This window comes from Lipomyces doorenjongii (genome assembly GCF_038497915.1).
Source record: "Lipomyces doorenjongii strain NRRL Y-27504 unplaced genomic scaffold V1508scaffold_37, whole genome shotgun sequence".
NCBI classification, from domain to species: domain Eukaryota; kingdom Fungi; phylum Ascomycota; class Lipomycetes; order Lipomycetales; family Lipomycetaceae; genus Lipomyces; species Lipomyces doorenjongii.
The window spans coordinates 112,888-136,535 of record NW_027118104.1 but is presented as its reverse complement, the minus strand read 5'-3'; the positions used below and the strand labels follow the sequence as shown (position 1 = coordinate 136,535).

The 23,648-nt window shown below is 48.5% G+C and overlaps 10 protein-coding genes across 10 annotated transcripts; 7 read left to right on the top strand and 3 right to left on the bottom strand.

Annotated features, from left to right (window-relative positions):
* The first annotated feature begins 8 nt into the window (after positions 1 to 8).
* Positions 9 to 2,776, top strand: V1508DRAFT_420425 (kinase-like domain-containing protein). Its single transcript, XM_066940751.1, has 2 exons — positions 9 to 1,895; positions 1,952 to 2,776. The coding sequence occupies exons 1-2, from the start codon at positions 117 to 119 to the stop codon at positions 2,705 to 2,707; spliced, it is 2,535 nt and encodes an 844-aa protein (XP_066794877.1). The 5' UTR covers positions 9 to 116; the 3' UTR covers positions 2,708 to 2,776.
* A 116-nt stretch (positions 2,777 to 2,892) lies between these two features.
* Positions 2,893 to 4,829, top strand: V1508DRAFT_420424 (putative serine esterase-domain-containing protein). Its single transcript, XM_066940750.1, has 3 exons — positions 2,893 to 3,220; positions 3,274 to 3,421; positions 3,475 to 4,829. Exons 1-3 carry the CDS (start codon positions 3,186 to 3,188, stop codon positions 4,609 to 4,611), a joined length of 1,320 nt encoding a protein of 439 aa, XP_066794876.1. The 5' UTR covers positions 2,893 to 3,185; the 3' UTR covers positions 4,612 to 4,829.
* V1508DRAFT_420422 (uncharacterized protein) lies at positions 4,687 to 5,688 on the bottom strand. The gene has a single exon (XM_066940749.1). It carries the CDS (start codon positions 5,554 to 5,556, stop codon positions 4,960 to 4,962), a length of 597 nt encoding a protein of 198 aa, XP_066794875.1. The 5' UTR covers positions 5,557 to 5,688; the 3' UTR covers positions 4,687 to 4,959.
* A 1,084-nt stretch (positions 5,689 to 6,772) lies between these two features.
* On the top strand, positions 6,773 to 8,545 carry V1508DRAFT_433533 (phosphoribosyltransferase-like protein; the record flags this gene model as incomplete). The annotated part of the gene is made up of 3 exons (XM_066941991.1): positions 6,773 to 6,998; positions 7,081 to 7,202; positions 7,259 to 8,545. The coding sequence occupies 3 exons, from the start codon at positions 6,773 to 6,775 to the stop codon at positions 8,543 to 8,545; spliced, it is 1,635 nt and encodes a 544-aa protein (XP_066794874.1).
* Positions 8,546 to 9,228: 683 nt separating this feature from the next.
* On the top strand, positions 9,229 to 12,113 carry V1508DRAFT_440401 (acyl-CoA oxidase-domain-containing protein). The gene is made up of 2 exons (XM_066942256.1): positions 9,229 to 9,920; positions 9,970 to 12,113. The coding sequence occupies exons 1-2, from the start codon at positions 9,514 to 9,516 to the stop codon at positions 11,708 to 11,710; spliced, it is 2,148 nt and encodes a 715-aa protein (XP_066794873.1). The 5' UTR covers positions 9,229 to 9,513; the 3' UTR covers positions 11,711 to 12,113.
* A 58-nt stretch (positions 12,114 to 12,171) lies between these two features.
* V1508DRAFT_420417 (Vps5 C terminal like-domain-containing protein) lies at positions 12,172 to 14,323 on the top strand. Its single transcript, XM_066940748.1, has 2 exons — positions 12,172 to 12,362; positions 12,434 to 14,323. Exons 1-2 carry the CDS (start codon positions 12,263 to 12,265, stop codon positions 14,107 to 14,109), a joined length of 1,776 nt encoding a protein of 591 aa, XP_066794872.1. The 5' UTR covers positions 12,172 to 12,262; the 3' UTR covers positions 14,110 to 14,323.
* V1508DRAFT_420415 (mitochondrial 54S ribosomal protein bL31m) lies at positions 14,221 to 15,092 on the bottom strand. The gene has a single exon (XM_066940747.1). The coding sequence runs from the start codon at positions 15,008 to 15,010 to the stop codon at positions 14,366 to 14,368; it is 645 nt and encodes a 214-aa protein (XP_066794871.1). The 5' UTR covers positions 15,011 to 15,092; the 3' UTR covers positions 14,221 to 14,365.
* Positions 15,093 to 15,256: 164 nt separating this feature from the next.
* V1508DRAFT_420413 (uncharacterized protein) lies at positions 15,257 to 18,447 on the top strand. The gene is made up of 2 exons (XM_066940746.1): positions 15,257 to 17,428; positions 17,484 to 18,447. The coding sequence occupies exons 1-2, from the start codon at positions 15,394 to 15,396 to the stop codon at positions 18,302 to 18,304; spliced, it is 2,856 nt and encodes a 951-aa protein (XP_066794870.1). The 5' UTR covers positions 15,257 to 15,393; the 3' UTR covers positions 18,305 to 18,447.
* On the bottom strand, positions 18,404 to 19,489 carry V1508DRAFT_420412 (flavin reductase like domain-containing protein). Its single transcript, XM_066940745.1, has one exon. The coding sequence runs from the start codon at positions 19,364 to 19,366 to the stop codon at positions 18,521 to 18,523; it is 846 nt and encodes a 281-aa protein (XP_066794869.1). The 5' UTR covers positions 19,367 to 19,489; the 3' UTR covers positions 18,404 to 18,520.
* A 1,266-nt stretch (positions 19,490 to 20,755) lies between these two features.
* V1508DRAFT_180556 (potassium transporter) lies at positions 20,756 to 23,447 on the top strand. Its single transcript, XM_066936128.1, has 4 exons — positions 20,756 to 21,014; positions 21,066 to 21,460; positions 21,515 to 21,833; positions 21,886 to 23,447. Exons 1-4 carry the CDS (start codon positions 20,914 to 20,916, stop codon positions 23,354 to 23,356), a joined length of 2,286 nt encoding a protein of 761 aa, XP_066794868.1. The 5' UTR covers positions 20,756 to 20,913; the 3' UTR covers positions 23,357 to 23,447.
* The last annotated feature ends 201 nt before the right edge of the window (positions 23,448 to 23,648 follow it).

Genomic DNA, 23,648 nt, shown 5'->3' with positions numbered 1-23,648 from the left:
TGCGCCGCCTTTCAGTCAACTACGGCTAATTATCTACAAACTTATTCTGCGGACACGATACAAGCGAATTGTGAGATCCCGTCGGAGTGACTTTTTTGCCAGTCGCGGCACAATAAATGACATTTAGTCGTGAGATGCTGAATGTTGATGAGACAGAGCACTCGTCGGATGACAGCTACGCACTCCCCGCGCTCAGTTCCTACGCCCTCGCACTTCTTTCTACTGACATCGAGTCTAATGGATACGAAAATGGGAATGATATTGGAAATACGATAACGACGACCGCGAATGTTCCTCCGGCAATGTCCCCAGAGAAACCCAACTCTACGAGTCAACGTCGTGCAAGCGATTATCGCTCACCGTCTATCACTTCTCGGACATCCGAGGAGACCTGTAACGAAAATAGTAATACACGAAGAAAATCAAGCAGTCCTCAAACTTGGCAGGCTACTACGCCCTATCATGGAGCAGCGGCGGGTCTGGTGACACCTGCACTTACTCGGAAATCTAATTCGCAACTTGGCCATACGGGGCACACAGTCGAACCTACATCGCATTACCGAAGTATTTTCCGAAAAAGCAAACCAGGAAGGTTAGGTCCGCCTAAACGAGCGATTAGACGCGAGAGTCACGAGGGAACTTCTAATCCCGAGTGTCCACAGGCAGTGAATTCCGTGAAGAGCCCCACTGCGTCTCCACGCGACAGATCAAACCGGGACTCTCTGGGAGATAATCTGTTGGAAAACGATAGGTCAAAGGAACAGATTAAAGAGGGCGGGAGACTAAGATTTTCGGAGAAAGATGAGGAAATTCCCCAGAACACTACGCGGTGGTCGTCCGATGATGGGTCTGGCAGTAGACGTGACTCATATTCATCACTTTCACATGAATCAGATCTAAGAAGGAAAGGATTCTTTAGCAGCGATTTTGCAGATTTGGATATTGGTAGCAGCAGAACAAGTCCAGGAAATTTGGGGGGATTGCCAAGTAGTCCCAAAATTATGGCGCAAGCGGAGAAGTTATCTCAGAGCGCCGATGTGGAAGAGCATAATCACAGTCAACTACCAGTGCATGCTCCCAAGGAATCGACAGCGGCGCAGAAATCTGTCTCAGCGGATGTTCAAGATTTATTACTCCAGGCGTCACCTAGGCTTCAGGGTCGGCAACGATCAGTCTCACCAATGAATCCAGTATCACGACGAGCAAGATCATCCCTGATCCAGACATCAGTTGTAAAGGATATGCCGACAGAATCACCAAGGGTATCAGTTCTCGCGGAGAGGAGAACAACTTATCCGAAGGCTCAAGCTACGACATTTGCAGCGAAATCATACGGCCAAGACCGACCGATAAGCGGAAGTTTACTATCGCCACACATTGACGACATGGATTCTCTTAGACCTCGTCCACTATCTCACATCTACCACGATGAGAATCGGAATAGCATGTCGCAGCAACACGTTCAGCAACATCCTCGGCTTCAAGGAAGGCAGCTACTTACACCATTATCTTCTAATATTGTTCGACCACTTCGGACATCAACCCCGCCTCCGGAGTGCAATGTCTTTGAACCTCCACCAAAAATGAGTAACTTGGATGTTCCTAGGCCAACACCCAAGGCTCCAGGGAAGAAGCAGAAAAACACTGTTACCATTGCCGGTAAGACATATCAGCGACTGGAACTATTAGGAAAAGGCGGATCGTCGAAAGTTTATAGAGTGCAATTGGCAAGCAGTACAAAACTTTACGCCATGAAGAAAGTCACGTTTGACGATGTTGACGATGCGGTCGTCAAGGGGTTCAAGGGTGAGATCGAGCTGCTTAAGAAGTTGAGCAATGAAGAAAGGGTCGTAAAATTAGTTGACTATGAAATTATGGAAGGATGTGTCAATATGGTACGGAAACCATATTGGTTGATCTATTGTAGCTTTATTGCTAATCAATTTAACAGGTTATGGAGTGCGGAGAAATTGATCTCGCCCATGTTTTGGCAACTCGATTGAGCTCAAGGCTTGACCTATCATTCATTAGATATCACGCCATCGAAATGCTACGTTGTGTCGAAGCCGTTCACCGGCACGGTATTGTTCATTCGGATCTCAAACCAGCAAACTTTCTTTTCGTCAAAGGAGTCCTTAAGATTATAGATTTCGGTATTGCGAATGCAGTCCCTGAATACACCACAAACGTCCGTCGTGAAACTCATATGGGTACACCCAACTATATGGCACCCGAAGCGTTGATGGATATCAGTCAGCTAGATCCAAATGCTCCAGCTGGGAAGAAATGCATGAAAGTAGGTCGTCCGTCTGATGTGTGGAGTTGCGGATGTATCATTTATCAGATGATATACGGCAAGCCACCATATGCCGCATATAATGGCACACAGCGTATGCTGGCTATCATGAATCCGAATGTGCAGATAAGTTATTCAGACTCTGGACTGGGTGGCGGCTACGTGCCGCGAGAGGCAATAACTTGCATCAAGGGCTGTCTCGAACGCAATCCAGAGCGGAGAAGCACAGTCGCGGATATCTTAGACGATACTTTTCTGCGACCTCGATATATATCGAAGGAAGTGTTAAAAGAATTGTTAGCTAGATCAGTTAAATATGGTGCAGAAAGAGGAAAGGTGGAATCTGAGGATATCGGGCTGCTGGCAGAAGATGTATGGAAAAAAATTGGGCTGTTAAATAAGGGCGATTAATGAGGTGTTTATTGTACTCTTGTACTTATATATGGCTTGTTTGTCTTAATATATCATCAAAAACATCTAGCTTTTAGGGGGTATAAAAAACTGCAAGTCAACTCCTAAGGCCACACTGAAAGCAGAGAGCGGATACTTGTTGATCCGAGAATCCGAGTGACCCGGCCTGCTGACCGACGCTGACATTTTGACATTTACATGCCGCGAGGGTTAGAATCTCTAGGATTTACTACCACATACTCGAGAAACATTTCATGCTTCTTTGACACATTAATCAACTGTGAAGTTTTTGCAGGGACTCTCACGGCTCATTCACCGGTACGTGGTACTTTTGTGGCACGCTCATCTTCGAGCGTCGCATTCGACCGTCGACGAACCGGTATCAAGCTCGGTTGGAGCAGTGATCAATATATATAGGACTTTGGTTATAAAGAGCGAGCAGTTACGTGTGCAACTGTTGTAGTACAGTAATAGCATCATGAGCGCCGATCATCTATTTGTCCTACTGCATGGGTGCGTTCGAGCTATTAATGTGGAGCGAGTGCATGCTGACAGGCGTGCTGTAGGTTCTGGGGGAACATGTCACATTTGTATAAGGCCCGAGAATTATTATTGAACGAATACCCCGACGCACAAGTATTAGTTGCGTCTACATATGCAGGCAACTTAACATACGACGGTATTTCGATCTGCGGACGGAGAGTTATCACGGAGGTATTTACAGTTTATCCCGTCTCTACTGTATGTGGCTAATAGTTGCAATTCAGATCGAGGATCGAATTAAGCGGATTAACGAGTCAGATGGGGTGGCGATTCGAAAATTCAGTGTGGCAGGGTACTCGCTTGGTGGGTTAATAGCTCGATACGTTGTTGGCGAGCTCTACAACTCCGGCTTCTTTAACGAGATCAAACCAATGAATTTCACAACTTTCGCAACTCCTCACCTTGGTACGTGTTCAGAGAAACCAGGATTCGCAAGGTGGGGTTTCAATTATTATGGCCGCAATTGGTTGAGCCAGTCAGGCAGGGATATGTTTCTCGGCAACGACAGTATCGTGCCGAAATTGGCGGATCCGGAGGGATACCATTACCGTGCATTGACAAAGTTTGAAAGGCTGTCGTTATACGCGAATATTACAAATGATCGCAGCGTGCCTTTTTTCACTGCGTTTATGAGTGAGCGGGATCCATTTACCGACCTCGTTAGTTGCAAGCCGCAGTACGTCGACAAATATGAGCCGGTGATCCTGGACTTGAGTAGGGAAATGAAGATACTTCCTACCCCAGTCAAAAGGAAATGGAGTCGTCGCGATTATATTTTTTTCACGGTGTTATTTACTGTTGGGCCGATCATTTTGCTGGGGGCTTTGATCACCATCACAGTGTCTGCACAGCTCTCCGAGAGACGCATAAGACAATTGTATCAGTCTTCTGCGTCTCCTAGTCGATCTGTAGAAATGATGCAACAAAGTGGGAAGAATGTAACCGAGGCAGAGCTGATGCAGGATGTTGTTGAAGATCTGTTGGACGCAACTGGTGCTGAGGAACAAGACGCTAGATCTACTAATGATGGAACTCAGTATCAAAGTATTATTAGCGACAACAGTTCTGTCAAGAATGCCAGCAGTCACAAGACACGAATCAGCAGTGTTAGCACTCTTAATACTATTTGCAGCCAAGTACGTCATCCCGACTCTGTCGGAAAATATAGTCTGGAGAAGGCATTAGACCTGGAGGAAGTGCAGATTCGAATGTGCAATGAAATGAACAAGTTAGAGTGGAATAAATATGCAGTGCAAATTCACCAAACGCTTCATTCGCATGCTGCGATTGTTAACCGCAAGGGGCAGCTGCCAGAAGGCGATATTGTGCTTGGGCATTGGGCCGAGCGTTTAGTGGTTTAGATGCGTTATTGGGTCTGCTGTTTGTTATGAAGGCATTTATGTTATGGCTCATAGAGGGATTTATTGGTTGGAAATGGGCATGAATATTTATATCATTGAATTAGACACTTGATAGATTGCTAAGCAGTAAATTTTATGCTGTTCTTTTAAGATGTCACACAACATACCAAACATATTCCAACAAACTTGTCATATCCAAATAACCATGTACGCAAAAGACTATAGACTGATTTTAACCACTATACTACACGGGGTACATGCCAAGCAAAACAAAAACAAAGAGGAAATCGAACAGAAGACATAACTCTGACAGTTTCCATAACTGATTATTATTTGTATCAAAGACCATTATGCATTTGCCAAACGATTGGTGTATTCTTCATAATCATCATAGAGAGGCTTGCTTCCTGCCGATAGATCCTGCATTCCCCGATCCACGCCGTCCGCACTGCTCGATGAAGTTGACGAGCTTGTCGGCGTTCGTGAGTGATGGGAATTGGACGTCGAAGATTGTGACTCTTGATCAGCTCCTGCAGTAGGCTGAAAATTTGATCCTACTGGATGGGCATGGTGATGGTGATGAGCGGCCACGAGCGAGGGCTTAAACTCTGCGCTTCTATGATGCACACGCCTGCCTTCGACGCCGTCTTTCACAGCCGTTGTCGATATCCCAGAAAGAGTGGACGACCGAGATTCTGGTCTAGACGGGACATTTGTTGTACTCAAATAACCACTAGTGTTGGAGCCAGCAGTAGACGGCTCCGTAGGAGAATCGGAAAAATCGGCATCGTCAACAACTTCACCAGCCGAAAATGCCGACACAGGCGTCGTAAGTCCAGACGACGATACGCTTCCAGTAGATAATGGTGGCGTGGATGGGACCGGCCTCTGGATCAATGGCGATGCGAGCTGGTCGCTGGAGTTCGATATGTCGGTGGTAGCCATTCTGTAGAATTTACGAGTCCAAAAGAAGCAGGAAATTGTGGCAGGTCCTAGGTGATGTTGACTAGAGGCTCAATAATATGTGTTACGTATAATAAGCAGCCAGCAGCCACGGCATATATGAATCAAGGAAGAGTAGAAGCGACCAAGGTAGGTGCGGCGTCGATCAAGTGCTTGACATTTAACTCTGTACTGGAACCAGAGTTGTGGGGAGGCACTATGACGCAATACTGCATCCCAATAAGTACGCTATTCCATAAACGGACTAGCGCATCAATCTTGACATCGAACGAGCCGCACAAGTTTCTTGGCCCTAACCCTCCAAATGGGGGGGTCGGCGGGGAGGCGGGGGTTTGAGATATCACTTTGGATATATATATTTTCCACATAGGCTTACAAGCTCTGTCTATTGCTACGATGTCTCTGTTGATGGACATAACGTACAGAGTCTTACCTAGATTATTCTATCATCGTCGTCGAGATAGGCTCATTCCATAACTGATTAGTTCTGTAGACAGTACTAGAACATTCCTTGCCAATTTCCACTAGCCCCATGCCAAGTGAGTTCTGCATTTGATATAAGTGGCAGTATTATTAGCACAATTGAACGAAAACAGATTTAATGTGGCCATCCCGCTGCGTCTTGTCCCCGTTGGGAGTTTAACGCTTCACGTCTTACTTTGCTGGCCAGAGTTAGATAGATGCATGCTATATGCGGAACTCGCACTTGCAGATGCTTGTCCAACTAATTTTATCCTTTGAAGTCAAATTCTGACTAGGAATTGTGGACCAGGAAAGCATGGAATTGCATTTGATCCGATTCTCTGTAATGTGCATTTAACTTCACGTGGTTTGTAGATTAGGTACCTTAATTGGGTTAGTCAAGCGAAGTGATGGCGAATTGCCGTTCAGGCTTAAATAAGGCATAACTACGAAAGCTGAGGAGTTGCCGCACTATCTGCATAAACTGGCGCACCTGTTGCGGCGCAACCGTCATCACAATCTCCCAGGGTCCATTCTGGGATGCCTTCATCCGAAGAACCATGATCGGACTTGTCTTAGAAAAAAAACTTCTTAATGTCGCCTCGAGGCATATCAACCACGTCCCTTTCGTTCAGCTAAATCCCTCCTTTACAGGATAGGAATTTAGGCTAGGTGGAGAACTTTAGCGTTTTCCGACTCTTTTGGGTTTGTTCCTGCATTCTAGACTTTAGCCGACATGTGCGGTATCTGTGGTATTTTGCTTGCCGACCAGAAGGCTATGTGCGCGTCACAACTTCTCGAGTCGTTGCATTTTCTCCAGCACCGTGGTCAGGATGCCGCTGGTATTGTTACGTGCGGTCCTCGGGGAAGGCTCTACCAGTGCAAGGGCAATGGTATGATAAGAGATGTCTTCAATGAGCAGCGTTTGTTGGGTCTCATCGGCAATATGGGTGTCGGCCATTGTAAGTGGTTTTCTACTACATTGCATAAGTATGCCATTAAGCACGCCGCTGTGCTGGCGTAATCTCTATCTCGGCGTCTCAGTTTACCAATTGCGATCGATGACTAATATCCTACGAGTGCGGTATCCAACGGCCGGTAGCTCTGCCAATTCAGAAGCACAGCCCTTTTACGTGAACTCGCCATATGGCATTATTCTGTCTCATGTATGTTTGCAGGCTATTTGGTTATTTGCAAGGAATGGGCTGATATTGGTCATTAGAATGGTAACCTAATCAATGCACCGGCTTTGAAACGGTATCTCGATCAAGATGCCCACCGACATATCAATACAGATTCTGACTCCGAGCTGTTGCTGAATGTGTTTGCGAGCGAACTCGAGAAAACAAATAAGGTTCGAGTAAACGAGGAGGATATCTTCACCGCGTTAGCTGGTGTATTCCGCGAATGCCGAGGCGCTTTCGCCTGTGTCGGAATGCTGGCTGGGTTTGGTTTGATTGGTTTCAGAGATGCGAACGGCATCCGACCGTTGGTTGTTGGCGAACGCGTCAACGTAGATGGCTCTGTTGACCAGTTGATGGCTTCGGAGAGTGTGGTTTTGAAGGCGCTGGGTTGCCAGAAGTGGACCGACCTTCTACCAGGTCAGGCTGTTATTATTCCCAAGGGTACCATGAAACCAATTGTCCGCCAAGTAGCTCCTATGCTGTCATACACCCCTGATATATTTGAATACGTCTACTTCGCACGACCGGATACTGTCATCGATGGCATCTCTGTTTATCGGAGCCGGTTGGCCATGGGCGATAAGTTGGCTGCCAACATTGTAAAGCGATTCGGTGGTATTGAGAACTTGAAGAAGGAGGTTGATGTGGTCGTCCCCGTGCCTGACACTTCTCGTAACGCCGCCTTACAGCTCTCGTTTACTCTTGGGCTCATTTACCGGGAGGGTTTTGTTAAGAACCGATACGTTGGGCGGACGTTCATCATGCCAGACCAGCAAGCCCGACGATCGAGTGTCCGTACTAAACTGAATGCTATGGAGCTCGAGTTCAGGGGTCGGAATGTCTTGATTGTGGACGACTCGATCGTGCGAGGGACAACCAGCAAGGAAATTGTCCAGATGGCGCGCGAAGCTGGCGCGAAGAATGTCTATGTTGCCAGCTGCGCGCCGCCTATCCGGCATAACCACATCTACGGTATTGATCTTGCAGATACGAAGGAGCTTGTTGCGTATTCGCGCACCGAGGCGGAGATCGCGGCTGCTATTGGCGCGGACGACGTTATTTACCAGACACTACCTGACTTGATTGCCGCGTGTGCAGAGGAGAATCATAATATTAAGGAGTTTGAGGTTGGCGTCTTCACGGGAGAGTACGTTACTGGTGTCGAAAACGGTTACTTGGAGCATCTTGAGGAAATCCGGTTTCAGAACGCGAGACTGAAGAAACTGGAGAAGAGAACTAACAGCATTGGGTTTGACGTCAACGGTGACGGCGAGGGGAAGGCGGAGGTTGATATTGGATTGTATAACACCGGTGATTATAGGTGACGTTGTGAAGGGTGTGGTATCTGATGCAATGGTTGGGGGATTTCTAATTTGCAGATTAGTCCGAGTTTTAGGATTGTACAGATAGCTCTTGATTTGGTTATTGGGATTTGGTGTATGGAAAGTAAACCAGATAGAAATAAGATTGGTAATTTGTGATACACATTGAAGCATTCCTTTTATTAGATGTCATCCTATGCCGAATAGAACGCCTTGCAATTCGATCTGCGGGTTAGGGTCCACTGTACATTCGAGAAGTGGACCCTTTTGATGTATTTTGCAATAACAGTAAAAGATATGGAAGCAGAGTAACTTGGCCAGTTTGAAATAGATTCGTCGCGAAAAAGGAGCAGCTCAACAGTATGATGATGCAAGCATGAGTAACTATCAATATCCAGTTTCGGCAATTAAAAGCAATAATGCCGAACAGACGGTACCTGATTTGCAAATTGCCTGTGTAGAGGGTTCCTCGGTGGATGCAGTAAACACCTAAACAATGCGCTCTAATTCCAAGGTTTTGCGAGAATGAGCCGATGGACCTGGGATGGTACGAGCAACCACGACTGTGCGATGCGAACGCAACGTGGAAATTGCGGGGCAGCAGTCTTGGTCGGTGGCGGGGCATGAGCTTACGGGATATTTGCCACTGCGAGTGTGGCTCATGGATTCGAGGCTAGGTCTGCCTCGGCCCATCGCCGTAGTTCTTCACCCATCCTATACTCTTCGTTATTTAAAATACCAGTATATTATTCTGGCGCAACGCAATCCACAACCAGAAGTGCACCTCCACACCGCCATCCGCGACAGACGAATCATCGGATTAAACACTCCGCGGCCCATGTGATCCCCGGCATGCGAATAAAAGCCACCAAGTCCTCTTTCGCGCCTTTACCGTGGTAATTGTTTTTATTCACGACTTCTATTCATTCGTCTCGGCGCGTTCGCAGCTTGTGGATATAGCACACCAAGACATGGACTTGAAAGCGTCCGCGCGCGCGGCAGCACTTGCCGGTCATCTCTCCATGAGAAATGCGTCGGCCGAGGTCAAGGATACGTCTATCCTTGGACTTGGAAATCCAATGGCATCTATGGCAGAGGAACGCACAAAAGCGTCATTCCCGATTCGTGAGCTCACTTATTTTCTCGATGGCGGCATGGAGGTGACCGCGGTAAAGGAACGAATGATGACTGAGCTGGAACGTGATCCCGTCTTCCAAAACGTGGACTTTTATGATCTTACAAAGGAACAATTACGCGAGCGTACTATGTCTAAAATTGCCAGGTTGATCCATTATATCACATCTGAGCGGGAGGAAGTTTCATATTTGCGATTTTCGCTCGTTGGCCTCATCGATATGGGTCTGCTCACAAGAACAGGGTATGTAAGTCTCTCCTCATTGTGTTAATGAGTGCTAATGAAGGTGTAGTGTCCACTATGCTTTGTTCTTCGGCTCTCTGCGAGGCTCGGCCTCGCCGAAACAGTTTGCCTACTGGATCTCACAAGGGGCCGCTGAGATGAGGGGCATGATTGGCTGCTTTTGCATGACCGAGCTGGCGCACGGCAGCAATGTCGCTGGTCTCGAGACTACCGCCACATTTGACGAGCGAACGGACGAGTTTATCATCCACACTCCACATGTCGGCGCAACCAAGTGGTGGATTGGTGGTGCCGCTCATACAGCAACACACACGGTCTGCTTTGCCAGATTGATAGTTAAGGGTAAAGACTACGGAGTCAAGTCATTTGTTGTTCCACTTCGCGATCCGAAGACATACGACCTTAAACCAGGCGTCAGCATCGGCGACATCGGCAAGAAGATGGGTCGTGACGGCATTGATAATGGCTGGGTCCAGTTCTCGTATGTCCGAATTCCACGACAGTTCATGTTGATGAAACACAGCAAAGTTGACCGTCACGGAGATGTCACTCAGCCCCCACTTGAGCAGCTTGCGTACGGTGCGTTGGTTGTTGGCCGTGTCTCAATGGTTGCGGACTCGGCTCAGATGAGCAAGCGTTTTGTGACGATCGCTCTGAGGTACGCCGCCGTCAGACGGCAATTTACGTCGAAGAAGGGTGAAGTTGAGACAAAGATTTTGGATTACGCATTACATCAGCGGCGACTGCTACCGCTACTTGCTCAGACTTTTGCGATGCAGTTCAGTTCGGATGAAATGTCGGCCATGCACCGCGCATTGATGCGAAAGATTGATTCGACTGATCCTAGTGACCTGACGGCTATGGCGGTTGTGATTGAAGAGTTGAAGGAAGTGTTCACCACCAGTGCCGGTTTGAAGGCTTTCACTACCTGGGCTTGTGCTGAAACGATTGATCAGACGCGTCAGGCATGCGGTGGGCATGGATACTCTGCATATAGTGGTTTTGGACAAGCATACAATGACTGGGTTGTGCAGTGTACCTGGGAGGGAGACAATAACATTCTAGCGCTTTCTGCCGGCCGCGGTCTTGTTCAGCGCTATCTTGACGTCCAGAGAGGTGCCAAAGCCCCTCCTCAAACGGAATATCTCAACAAGCTCGCCAGGCTCAAGTCCGCACGGGCAGGGTCGCGCCAGATTGACTCTGTCGCGGTTCTTTCCGAAGCTTGGGAGTCTGTTGCGGCTGCTGTTGTCTCAAAGGCTGGCGAATCGTTCATCGCACTCAGAAAGAAAGGACTTACTGCCGACGAGGCATTTGAGGAGACATCACAGCAGCGCTTCCTTGCTGCTAGAATCCATACGCAATGCTTCTTGGTCTTGAAGTTTTTTGACCGCATTTCCTCCTCCGGGCCGGAGATCAAACCAGTTTTGACTGATCTCTCTTATCTGTATGCTATCTGGTCCATCGAGAATGACGCCGGATTATTCCTCCAAGCCGAATTCTTCACATCCAAGCAAATTGACGAAGTTCGTGAACTGTGCAACCTATACTGCCGCAAAGTCCGCGAGCAGGCTGTCCCAATTACTGACGCGTTCAATTTGAGTGATTTCTTCATCAACTCTGCTATTGGCAGATATGATGGCAATATCTACGAGAACTATTTTACGCAGGTTAAGAGGCAGAATCCATCAAAGCCACAAGCTCCATATTTTGAGAACGTGATAAAACCGTTTGTGCACAGGGTTCCTGGAGTAGAAGTTGATGTCGAGGAGTTAGATGAGGATGAGGCGTAGACAAGAGAAAATATAAAATTGTACAATTTATCATCATTGGGGCTTATGAAATCCTCACTTTTTGCATATTGCGTTAGTTTCTAATTTTGCATTAGTTTTTCACAATATTAAATGAGATAATCTGTTCAGGAGAACATTGGCGAATCTTCGTTGGCTCGGCTCCAACCTGATGTAGCTTTGGATACACTAATAGAATAATTGCGAGGACTTCGAGACATTTATCAAATCACCCATTTGATATATAGTCACATTTACTAAAGCTGGCTGTCCAGTTGCTTGTTAAGCAATGACGACTTGAGTATCATCAGTATCGGATTTGTGGTTCGTCAAAGCTGGGTGGTTTGCCCACGAGAAGGTGCGCAACCCTAACCATCAGGTATCATAGACCCAATCCGATATCCGGGTAACTAACCTCCGTAACGGGGCTTCGAATCGTCATTGCTGTCGAGATATCTTGTCCAGACTCCATCTTTGATTCAATTCTTCTATACAGAATACCTCAACTTTTTTTCGGCACGAGCACGACTGCACTGATCTCTTATTGTTCTGACAATGGATGCCGATGATCTCAGTGCGTCGCAATGGGACGACGTCGCGACGCCGCGGCCAGTGGCCGCACCTGTGTCACCTACAGCATCCCCTCCTCTAGATAGTAAGTCAATGGGTTCATCTCTTATTTTTGTTTATTGTTTTACTAGAATACTTATAATGCTGGTGTATCAGGTAATCCCTTCTCCCCGCCACCAACGACCGAGTCGGTTCCTGCCGAACTATTATCTGCAGAGCCCGAGGAAGAAAATGCTCCTGCCGAAGAGGGACAACCACAACCAGAAACATCACCAAGCAAAAAGCAATCTACCACAAGCTACGCCACAGTTTCGGCTGCTGCGTCCCGTGCTCGTGCCCTCCGAATGGCGCGCTCACGAAAGTCGTCGTTACCCGCTGGCGCAGTGGCGCCAGAAGCATTGACTCCAGAAACGCTGGCGCATTCTGTGGTATTTGAGGACATCGATCCAGTTGCGAATCCACTAGGACCGCTCGAAAATGACCATACACCCGAGGACCGTAAAGAAGAGGTGAACGGCGGGATCGAAATACCATCGGAATGGAGCAATGAGCGGGGCATCCAAAGTGCTGCCGAGTCAGCAGCAGCCGCGGCCGCTGCTGCTGCGAATCCTAGTGCCTCCTGGAATCAACCGACAACGTCGTCCGGTAGTGGCCAGAAGCATATACCGGTTGAGCAGGCTGCTAATCCGACGTTTGATATCGCAGTCGGGGATCCCATCAAGGTGGGCGAACTCACGTCTGCTCATACGGTATACAACGTCCGTACTCGTACGACTTCCAAGGCATTTAGATATTTCGATTTTACTGTCACCCGTCGATACCGGGACTTCCGATGGCTGTACCATCAGCTAAACAATAACAATCCCGGAATCATTGTGCCTGCTCCACCGGAGAAGCAAGCGGTCGGTCGATTCGACGAGAGCTTTGTGGAAGGACGAAGAGCGGCGCTGGAAAAGATGTTGAACAAAATAGCGCATCATCCAGTCCTTCAGCACGACCCTGATTTGAAGATGTTTTTAGAAACTGATACGTTAAGCAGTGAAATTAAAGTCCGTGAACGACTGACAGTTGCGCAGAATGAGGCCAAGGGAGGCGGAGGCATAATGGGATCTTTAGGTGGCGCGTTTCAATTTAATGGAAAGTTTGTGGAGGTGGACGAGTGGTTTGTGGATAAGCGCGCGTATATTGAAGCGCTGGATTTGCAGCTGAAGGCATTATCTCGTGCGTTGGATACAGTTATCGTCCAGCGGAAAGAGTTGGCGGATACGACGTCTGATTTTGCGAATGCGTTGACTCTACTTGGCGAGGTTGAGCTGTCGAGACCACTGGCCACTGCAATCAATGGACTAGCTGACGTTGAGCAGCGGATTAGGGATTTGCATGAACGACAGGGTTTACAAGATATGCTTACTTTGGGCGACACAATTGATGAATACGTCAGACTGATAGATTCGATAAAGACGGTGTTCAGTCAACGGCAGAAGTCGTATCTATCATGGCAGACCGCTGAGCAAGAGCTGGCAAAGAAACAACAATATCTCGCGCGTGTAATGCGGCAAGGCAAGACCCCACCGGAGCGACTGGCCTCCATGCAGGAAGAAGTTGCTGAATACGAGCGAAGAGTATATAGTCTTCGCGTTGGTTACGACGACATCTGCAAGACAATCAAGTCGGAATTTGAGAAGTTTCAGAAGGAGAAGATCGAGGACTTTCGCTCTAGTGTTGAAACCTATCTTGAGAGTGCAGTGGAGTCGCAGAAAGAAGCTATTGAAATGTGGGAGACGTTTTACGAGCGACAAGGATTTGGCACGCCAGAGCCGCAACAAGCGTAAGAAAACAATGTAATATGGCAACTGAATAGAACTTTGTCATGGATACGATCAATGCAGTTTTTGTCAATTGTTTTGTAGTCGTTTATGTTTGTTTACGATGTACTATTTTTACGATGTTACAATAGCATGCGAGCAGCAGAAAGAGTTCAGCCTTTATAACGCCAAGTGTCGTATGTAATATATTTACAAATGCTTCATATATATACTGTCATAGCTCCATCCATTTCTATGTGTGTCCCGACCATCAAAACCTGTGTCAATATCTTCTGTTCCGCTTGGATTGGACTTTGGCGTTTTTATTCGGATTGTACTCGAATTCGTCGAAGAGATCAGTAAGATCATCGAACGCGTTGACTGGCTCATCTTCAAAATCGCTATCCTCTGCCTTCCTAGCGTCGGCATCCTTGGGCGCAGCAGCTTTAATGGCTTCATATTTGACCTCCTTGTCCAGAACCTGCTGCTGCTGATTGTATCGCTGATTAAATCGCCACATTCGGCCACCAGTCTCGGACTGAACGGCCTGCAATCCCTTGATAGTAGGGTTCCACAGTGGATGCAATCGCTGATCTCGTAGATAACGCCATTCGATTCTGGGGAACGGCGACTGTCGGACATATGTCGAACCGTCCGACAACTCCACTGCGCAATCAAACTTATAGTATACTGCAGGCCGTGTCTCGCCAAATCTGTATTTTCGCTTCGGTAGCTTATCTGTTAGAACGGACTGATTCGCAGTGTTCACTTCATATGGATTTGGTGCTGCATAATTTCGTCGCTGGCAATGGTTATGTGGTGATGCGGATGTTATGCCAACTGGTATTCGCTTTAAAACTGGCGAAGTTGCTATGCCACCTGCAAAACCAAGCACAGGACGTGCTCGTGAACTGGTTGGTAATACCATTGTGTGTGGGAATGATGCAGAGTGTAGAGCCGCTCGGGTGGATTGAACTGAAATTTTCGGTGTCTAGCCAAAATTGAAAATGTCGCGATGCGCTGTGTGCAGGACGAGTGTCTACGAATAATGCACAGAGTTTAGCAACCCTTGCCGAAAATACTATTCACAGTCACTCCATCTTCGCACGTGACTCTGCATGTGCGGCACTGTCAAAGCACGGCTGCCAAGTTCGAGAAACAATGAACTTTTTCTCTTTTACTCTCCCCCGAAAGATACACGACCACAGTACGCGACAGCATCGTGCAAAGAAGGCGGATATTCGTAATTTCACGTTTTTATGCATACTTGAACATCGCCGCCAGCCACACCCTTGGTCTTGTGCCGTCGTCATGGCCCGAGGTTCTACTGCGAAACGAGCAGCGGCCGCGGGAGTTGGCAATGGCATAGGCACAGCGGGAGGGTCAGCCAGTAGCTCGTCTGCGTCAATTACCGCAGCTTCTGCGTCGAATTCGCGGACTGATCACAGTAGTTCCCCTACTCCTGACACTTCGAGACGACCGATTCCTCGGCCAGCTAGTCCACTGGCGCTTCCTAACACATCACCGGCGTCTCTCGCTGTCCAGCCTGCCACGACTTCGAAATCAGAAGCCGTTGAGTCTGCATCTACTGCTCTTACCCTTGCTCAGTCGTCGCCGTATCAACAAGATCCATCACTCGAGTCGTCGTCCAGGTCTCTTCGCAAGGCGCCGTCTTTTTACAATGATCCTCATGATAACAACAATAATTCGAGCACTCATACATCAGGACTAATACAAACAACAATCTTGCCACAGCATGCGTTGATTGATTCGCTTACGATATTTATCTTAATAATTCAATTTCCCAATTTAATAGTGTCGTTCGTGCATATCTTGTTCGCATGCCTCACCTTCGTGCCTCCGACTTCTTCACCGTCGTCTTCGTCACTGATTTCGTCATTGACACACGCGACGCCTACTTCGCCGAGCTTGCTGACGATATTCTTTGCGGATATCACGGTTGCCGTTGTTTCAATTTTCTTCCTCCCCCGAATGCGCTCGATCATGGTTGATCTAGGATCGGCTGTAATTGCGTCAGTACTAGGTGGTGGGAGTTCCAAGACCGCAATTTATTGCACATCGTTATTGGGATTGGCACGGATGGTTCGACATTCGTTGCTCTTGATCAGACGTGGCACCTTACCACCGCCAGTGTCAATGTCTGCGCCAGCCGTTGTCGCGATTTCATCGGTACCAGAAAGTGTGTCGCCTCAGTACTATCTCGCAACTGGCACGTCTGCGGTTCCGCGTACATGGGACATACTGTACGGTTCAGCTGGTTGGTTGAGTCAGGCAGTTGCAGTTCATATCGTCGGCCAAAGTCTTATGCATTCGATTCGACGCATGTTCCTAGAGCATGAGAACCGGCTGAGTTCGATGCCGGCTGCGTCGTCTTCTCCTGGAATATTAAGTGATAGCTATGGAATCGATTGCGAAGCTGGTGCGTACCAGAGTCTGCAACCGACGCAGTCGCCCGCGTCGTTACTGTCACAAAATGGCGCTGCTGCAACAACTATGAAAAAGAAAAAGAAAGCTGGGACTACGGGGCGTCATCAGAAGCAGTCGCTATGGTCAGCGTTGGCAAATACTTTGGTTCTCGCTTCCAGGGAATCGAGTCAGCTGCATTCCGACACGTCGACGTCTTCCAACGATCATGCCCACAATGGTGAGAACCAACAGGAGAATGGTAACCAGTCGTTGCTGTCGTCCTTAATTTCGGACGACTATTCTGCCTCGACTGGATTGGGTTATAGACCGTCGGCGACGGAGCCTGCGTTGTATAGTTGTGTCCGATATATTCTAGAAAGCGAGGTTGCGTTTGAAATCATGCCGGGTCAGGCTGTTGTGCCGGTGTCAGCCCCAGTGCCATCTCAGTCTGTTAGTACACTGCATGAACACGCGTCATCGTCCATATTGCCGCTTTCTTCGTCGCTGGTACCTTCTATTTTCTCGCATCAGGATCCTAGACAGCTTGTGTCTGGAGCAGGGATGCATAATGCGGAGGCGTCGTTGTATGTTGGAGTTTCTGTGCGTGTGAACGGCATTCTCTGGCCAGAAGTGTCAGTGCAAACGATTGTTCCAAAATTGCATCGCACTGCAATTGCCTCTTCACAAAGCGATCCGGATCCAACTGTACAGCTATTAGAAGATGCTGTCGCTGACGAGCCGACGGCGTCGAATAGTAGTCTGGTACTGCAAGATACTTTGGAAGAGTTCGCTGAAACGTTACTCGTCGTCTCTGGGCTTACGCCGATTACAGAGTATGAGATTGAAGTTTGCAAGACGTTTAAGAATGGAAAACAGGTTGCCATTTGTCGAACAAATATATGCACGTCTCCCAAAGATAGTATGCTGGTTTTCTTGGGTTATTGTGTGATGAAGTACCTTAACGCCTTTTTTAGCATCCGGCGTGTCATCGCAACAGCACCCGCCTTCTCGACCACTGTCGCCGGTCACGACTCTTCTCGATACATTGTGTACTACCAATTCCACACTTACGGAGGAAAAACAGAAGCTCAAGCGGTCGCGTCGTGATCACTCGAAGCACCTATCGGCTCTACGCTCGGAAATTGACTCCTTGAAAGCACGACTTGGAGCTGGCGACAAAGGCGACGAACGTGCGTGGCGACGCGTTCTCGCGCTCCGAGAGTCTGTTCGAAGGGCCGAGGAAGAAATTGAGAGCTTCTCGCAACGCACGGAGGAACTGGAGCGCGAAGAGAAAAGAGTTAGCCCTGGCATGGCCAGTAGGCGGGCAGAGTGGGAGGCGAAGATGCAAGAGCTCGAGTACTATGAATCTGGACTTCGTGCGAAGAAGGAGCAAGCAGCACGGAAAGAACGGGAATTACATGCTGAGGAAGTTGCGATTCAGAGTAAACGGGACAAACTCGCGGCGCGTCACCGTAAGCTGATGGCAGACTTTCAGCGCGCAGATCAAGAGCGTCGGACAGTTTGGGAACAGGAGTTTGCGAGACGGAAGTTGCAGCGGGAAAAGCTTGCGGAGCGTCGGCAGGCTATCGAGGAGGAGTTTTCCAACGCGATTACGAAGATGGAGAAAGGTATTGACGATATCCGGGAACGTACGAGCGGTACTTGGCAGTCAGTTTCGTTGTTGAACGAGGCTTCCAGTGCGGCATCTGGTGTTGCGGCTACTTCTTCGTCCGCGACCACTCAGGCACCGGTTGGCACTCCGGCTGCGGCGCACGACTTGACGGCATCGCCTTAGGTTGGGGTGGGTTTTGTTTGCAACGCGTTTTTGGCTATTGATTTTGTTGTCATCGCTGTTTTAGAAATTTGGATTTTGTTTAATGTGTGTACAGTATTTGTGCGTAAAAGTGTATATTGTAAATATAATGATATTATTCACGCTATGTTACTTATAACGTACTGCACAGTGTTTACTGTCCAGTCTGATGCCGTATACTAGTCTAATATGCATTATCTATCTCTTTCGATGGCGTAGCTGATATTGGCGGAGAGATAGAGGGTCTCGACTCTGTTCTGATTCGTGGACCACGCGCTTGAAGGTGCGAGAGAAGTACACTAATGCTGGGCTAATTTCCGCGCTGTCATGTGACACATCATTTCCAATCTCTTGTAGATCTTTATCAAAATCTATCCGCTCAACTTCGCCGACCCAGATTTCGTGATCACGAACTGTAAAGCAATGTTGGGTGCGACAGTCCAGTCTTGCGAAAGCAACGGGGCGGGCATCATTGATCTGGGAATCGAGCTTGTGATCGTGGGCGTGTATGGTAGTGTGATTCAGCATTGGGGTTGTATATGGTTCGGGCGACCTCGGAAACCAGTCAACGTCGAGGATCTCGACTTGGTCGCCTTCCTGGATATGCTGGATGTCTTCATCTTGGTTTTGTTGTGCTGGTGCTCCAGCCGGACCGGCGAAGCCCCTGGCGATTTCCTCGGCGCCGTAGACACCGGATAGGAGATTTACACTGAACCTGCCGGCGTCGTGCATTAACTTGGACGTACTTGATGGCACTCGCAAATTGAATGTGACAAGCGGCGCGCCGGGTGGGGATACGGACAAAGAAGTCAGCGATGACACAGTGGCGGCTCGGGCGTGTACGCCATAGGCAGCTGTGATCACCGCCAGGGGTGCAGCATGCCGTGAGAAGACGGCTCTGTAGTGCGAGACGAAGGTCGAGAATGGCGTGTCGTCTAGTGTGTGGATACTCCTTTTCACATAAGATGCTCCTGATCGTACAGCAGACAGAGCAAGCCGACCAGTGCGCCGGGGACTTATCGGCGACGCGGAGGACGGTAACATGCTCTGTTCGCGAGCCTTCTAAACAACGAAAGGCTTTGGTCAATTTTCAGTTTTTTTCCTTTTTTTCAAAAAGTGCGACTATGGATGAATCGGTCGTGCAGGTGCAAACTGATTTAAGTTACCTTGATTTGTTTGACATATTTTATTAGGTTAAAAAAATTATGCCGAGCGCGTCATTTACGTGAAACCACAGACGTGCAACGCCGCGGCTTGTGCGGCTAGTTTGGCTACCCCGTACTTGGCGCAGATTCCAATTCTTAAGAGAACAGCAATACTGGATCAATAGTTGTCGCCTGTTGCGACTGAATTACATATTTTCTAATACCGACGCGCGTACTGACGTGTGGACATGGTGTGACAACAGATGCAGTAGGTACAATATTGCGACTTGCAGGAGGGAGATGACGTTGGGCAAGTTTTCCGGGACGAAGGAATGGCGCTGCGTAAAGTTTTTTTTTTTTCCAATTTTTGCTTGGTCTGTTCGTTCATTCTTTTAGGTCCGGGAAGTTCGCAGGGAGAATCGTCAGAACTGGACGAACACGAGCTCTCCTTATTTAAGTAAACTTTGCACGCGCCTGCGGGATTTTGAAATAGTCGCCAATCGTGCGAGTTAGAGCTCAGTTCCCCAGATACTGGCAGTATTTTGCGGGCTGCAATTTCTTCCCCGTCGCTTCGGGAGCAATTTTTTTACACAGCCTCGCTCGCCGCACACAAAAAACCCACAGCCAGGCATGACGACAGGGTTGGGGTTCCATATACAAAACAAACCACTCTCTGCTCAAACGCGTGCGCGAAAAATAATTTCTTTTTGCCTCACTGCGGTTTTTGTGTACTATCATTCTAGCTAGAACCGGCCCAATAAGGCTCTCGTACTGTTTTCTGTTCAGTGAGCACTGCCCGCCCTGGCCCAATTCGGCGGATGCAGCCATGCTCCTTAATACGCATAGCAATTCTGTAAAATACTGTGTAGCCGGCGGTCATGTCTATGTTCGGGTAATGTTGCAAGCTCGTGATGGGTCTGGCCCAGCTACCCGCCCGCCTCCAGCGTCGCCGTCGCCTGGCCAGTACAGAATTTGCTGCAGAAGAGAATACTCGGGTTCGATATTGCATAAGTTTGTATCTATTGTATCTAGTGTAAAACGTAAGCGAGTCTGGAAGCAGCTGCGGGCAAGGATCCAAGGTTACTCTGGCAACTGCCCTCCGCCCATGTCGTTGCGAATCGCACTGCATTGAAAACTATGCTCTCCCCTTTGTTAGTTAGCAGTGCTATATAATGCCATCCCCCACCTGCTCTGTCTTCTGCTCTTGTCCGCTTGTCTGTCTGTTCACACTCTTTCGCTGCTCGTCCGGTGCTGTTCTCTCATCCTCGTTTTCTGCCCGCCGTATAGGGACTTAAGACTGTCATGTCTTCCCACCAGTCAGTTTCACATCCTATCGACAGCGAGAGGGGGGGCGCATTCAGTGAAGAAGCACCTCCTACTTATTCCCCAGTATGCCTGAGTCTTTGAATCGTCCTGTTTGCATGACATTAAGGGAACTAACTGCAAATGCAGAGGCGTAGGGCCGTCGTAACCGGCGTACTTGCCTTTCAGAGTCTTGGTGCGATCTATGGCGACATCGGCACCAGTCCGTTGTACGTCTACACTAGGTTTGTATTTGATAGCCCCTGGAGTCCAGATTGTGGCCTAACGAGCTCAAGTATCTTTCCAACTGTGATACCAACGGAACACCAAATTCTAGGTGCAACATCCTGCATTTTCTGGGCATTCACTATCGTCGTGATGGTGAAATACTGCATCGTGGTCCTCTTCCTTGGTCCGAATAATGGCGAAGGCGGACAAGTCGCGTTGTACGCCAAGCTCGCGCGAACTCTGCATGTAGGACCTCGTGGTGTGGTCTTGCCGGGTGAAATGGAGGTTGACGACACACTGCTATTGTCGAAGAGTGTTACGCACGATTCTCAAATCAGCAGGATGCGGTATCAGATGACAGGCTGGTTTCATGAGAAGGCGTTGCCCAAAATCCTCATGGCATTGTGCTTCTTTGGATGCAGCTTGGTCCTTTCCGACGGCTTGTTGACTCCAACTACGAGTGGTATGTGTCCACTCCACATGTGAGATCTGGTACATCTTTGCTAATGTTGGTCAGTTCTTTCGGCCATCGGCGGTATAGCAGTCGCTGCTCCTAGTCTCAATGATGCGGTCCTACCAATCTCCTGCGGTGTCCTGATTCTCCTCTTCCTGTCTCAGCGATTCGGATCTGGAAAGCTATCGAACATTTTCGCGCCTATTGTTTTGCTCTGGCTTATTGCTATCGCCATCGTCGGCATTATCAATATCACCAAGTATCCAGCCGTGTTCAAGGCGCTGAGTCCCAAGTTCGCAATCGACTTCTTGAGAGAACAGGGCGGCGTCGATATTCTCGGTGGTGTCATGCTGGCCATGACAGGTGTTGAAGCCATGTTTGCGTACGGTCCCTGCATACCTATTGATTAAGGTCTTTGACTGATCGTTGTATAGAGATGTGGGCCATTTTGGACGCCTCCCAATCCAGCTCTCATTGTCGTGCATAGTGTACCCGTCACTCATGCTGGCGTATCTCGGACAAGGCGCATACCTCGTTCTTCACCCATCAAGTATCTCGAACGTGTTCTACTTGTCGGTTCCTGGTGGGGTCAATACACCGCAATACTGGTTTATCTTTGTTCTTGCGACGCTGGCGACAGTCATCGCGTCGCAGGCTCTGATTCTTGGAGTTTTCAGTATATTGCGACAAATGATCCACATCGACTGTTTTCCTGCCTTCCGTGTGCGACACACGTCGAGTCGTGTGTTTGGACAGGTGTACATTCCCGTGGTGAACTACATCCTCATGGTCGGTGTCGTCCTGACGACTATCGGTTTCCGAACAAGTAACAATGTCACAGCGGCATACGGTCTTGGTATTTCGATGGACTTTTTCGTTACTACCACGCTGATCACATTGTGTCTTGTGTACGTCTACAGAGTTTCATGGTACATGTACATTCCATTTTTCCTCGCGTTTGGTACGTTGGATATGTGCTTTGTCGTGGCCGGTGTCCGAAAAATTCCCCACGGTGCATGGTTCCCGCTCGTGGTCGCCGTGGTGACGACTTGTTTTATCACGTTTTGGCGATGGGCGCGCTCTTTGAAAGTCGACAATGAGTATGATTCTCGAGTCCGAGTTGGAACAGTTTTCGATGGTCTAGAAAAGAACGTGGAGCGCAATGCAGAGACGTTCCTGCTCGGCCGGATTACTACGCCGAGTCTGTTCAAGGACGCGGATATCGATCAGAATAGGATTCCGCTCAAAGAGATAGTGCACAGAATGCCCGACGAGCGGCCCACAAAATCGGGCGCGGAGTCAAGTCCCATGCCGAGTGAGGCAGCTCTTCGGTTGCGATCCGATCCGCCGATTGAAGTCGCGAGGATGCCGCATATTGTCGCGCTTGTACACTCGAACGTCGCACAGACACTGCACTCGCCAAATACTGTGCCCCATATTTTAACGCGTTTGTTGAATGTTTTCCCAGGGTTACCGGAATATGTTGTCTTGCTAGGGAGTAGGGTGTCTGATAAGCCGTTTATAGCTGATGACAGCAGGGTTAATGTACACGCCATGCGAAATATGCCGGGATTTTACCGCTGTGTCGTGCGATCAGGGTTCATGGACTCCGGGAACATCAACGATGCCCTCGTCAGAGAAATACTAAGACTCATCGGTGCAGAGGGGGTGAAAGGGGTGTGCCATGTGATTGAGAATGAACGCGTATGCGCGCGACGACGGGCGTTTGTGGGTCCTTGGAGATTTTTGCGGACAGGTGCAGAATATCTACGGGCGTTTGGGATTGAACAGGTGTTTAGTCCGCTTGATAGAGTGTTTGAACGGAAGCATGTCGATGAGGCCGAGAGGGATGATAGTGGCTTTGACGTGCGGGTTTTGTACGTTGGCGCTATCGTTAGACTGTAACATATCAAGTATAAGCTGGTGGCCGATGAGAGTATAGAATGATGGACGGAGTGAAGCGTTCCAAATAGATCGAATACATTGCTGTGACGAGAATTCGTAATTTGCACCTGATATGGAAACCCAAACATTACTGTGTCTTATATTTATTATATGGAGTTGTACGATGCGACATTTTGGTCATCTACAAATGGGACTCACAGTTGAAGTGGACGAATCGGGTTGGGGTGGCAGTCGCCAGACGGGGACGTATGATCTGACTTGTTCCAAATGTTGTATACGGTGTCTTAATTGA

What these genes read in the sequence shown, in the direction of transcription:
- V1508DRAFT_420425 (XM_066940751.1), top strand. Translation starts at nt 117, where the DNA reads ATGACATTTAGTCGTGAGATGCTGAATGTTGATGAGACAGAGCACTCG. An exon ending in TGGAAGGATGTGTCAATATG is followed by an intron (nt 1,896 to 1,951) that starts GTACGGAAACCA and finishes TCAATTTAACAG; the next exon opens with GTTATGGAGTGCGGAGAAAT.
- V1508DRAFT_420424 (XM_066940750.1), top strand. Translation starts at nt 3,186, where the DNA reads ATGAGCGCCGATCATCTATTTGTCCTACTGCATGG. An exon ending in CTATTTGTCCTACTGCATGG is followed by an intron (nt 3,221 to 3,273) that starts GTGCGTTCGAGC and finishes GGCGTGCTGTAG; the next exon opens with GTTCTGGGGGAACATGTCAC. An exon ending in GACGGAGAGTTATCACGGAG is followed by an intron (nt 3,422 to 3,474) that starts GTATTTACAGTT and finishes GTTGCAATTCAG; the next exon opens with ATCGAGGATCGAATTAAGCG.
- V1508DRAFT_420422 (XM_066940749.1), bottom strand. Translation starts at nt 5,556, where the DNA reads ATGGCTACCACCGACATATCGAACTCCAGCGACCAGCTCGCATCGCCA.
- V1508DRAFT_440401 (XM_066942256.1), top strand. Translation starts at nt 9,514, where the DNA reads ATGGACTTGAAAGCGTCCGCGCGCGCGGCAGCACTTGCCGGTCATCTC. An exon ending in GGTCTGCTCACAAGAACAGG is followed by an intron (nt 9,921 to 9,969) that starts GTATGTAAGTCT and finishes ATGAAGGTGTAG; the next exon opens with TGTCCACTATGCTTTGTTCT.
- V1508DRAFT_420417 (XM_066940748.1), top strand. Translation starts at nt 12,263, where the DNA reads ATGGATGCCGATGATCTCAGTGCGTCGCAATGGGACGACGTCGCGACG. An exon ending in AGCATCCCCTCCTCTAGATA is followed by an intron (nt 12,363 to 12,433) that starts GTAAGTCAATGG and finishes CTGGTGTATCAG; the next exon opens with GTAATCCCTTCTCCCCGCCA.
- V1508DRAFT_420415 (XM_066940747.1), bottom strand. Translation starts at nt 15,010, where the DNA reads ATGGTATTACCAACCAGTTCACGAGCACGTCCTGTGCTTGGTTTTGCA.
- V1508DRAFT_420413 (XM_066940746.1), top strand. Translation starts at nt 15,394, where the DNA reads ATGGCCCGAGGTTCTACTGCGAAACGAGCAGCGGCCGCGGGAGTTGGC. An exon ending in ATGCACGTCTCCCAAAGATA is followed by an intron (nt 17,429 to 17,483) that starts GTATGCTGGTTT and finishes CGCCTTTTTTAG; the next exon opens with CATCCGGCGTGTCATCGCAA.
- V1508DRAFT_420412 (XM_066940745.1), bottom strand. Translation starts at nt 19,366, where the DNA reads ATGTTACCGTCCTCCGCGTCGCCGATAAGTCCCCGGCGCACTGGTCGG.
- V1508DRAFT_180556 (XM_066936128.1), top strand. Translation starts at nt 20,914, where the DNA reads ATGCAGAGGCGTAGGGCCGTCGTAACCGGCGTACTTGCCTTTCAGAGT. An exon ending in CCGTTGTACGTCTACACTAG is followed by an intron (nt 21,015 to 21,065) that starts GTTTGTATTTGA and finishes AACGAGCTCAAG; the next exon opens with TATCTTTCCAACTGTGATAC. An exon ending in GTTGACTCCAACTACGAGTG is followed by an intron (nt 21,461 to 21,514) that starts GTATGTGTCCAC and finishes AATGTTGGTCAG; the next exon opens with TTCTTTCGGCCATCGGCGGT.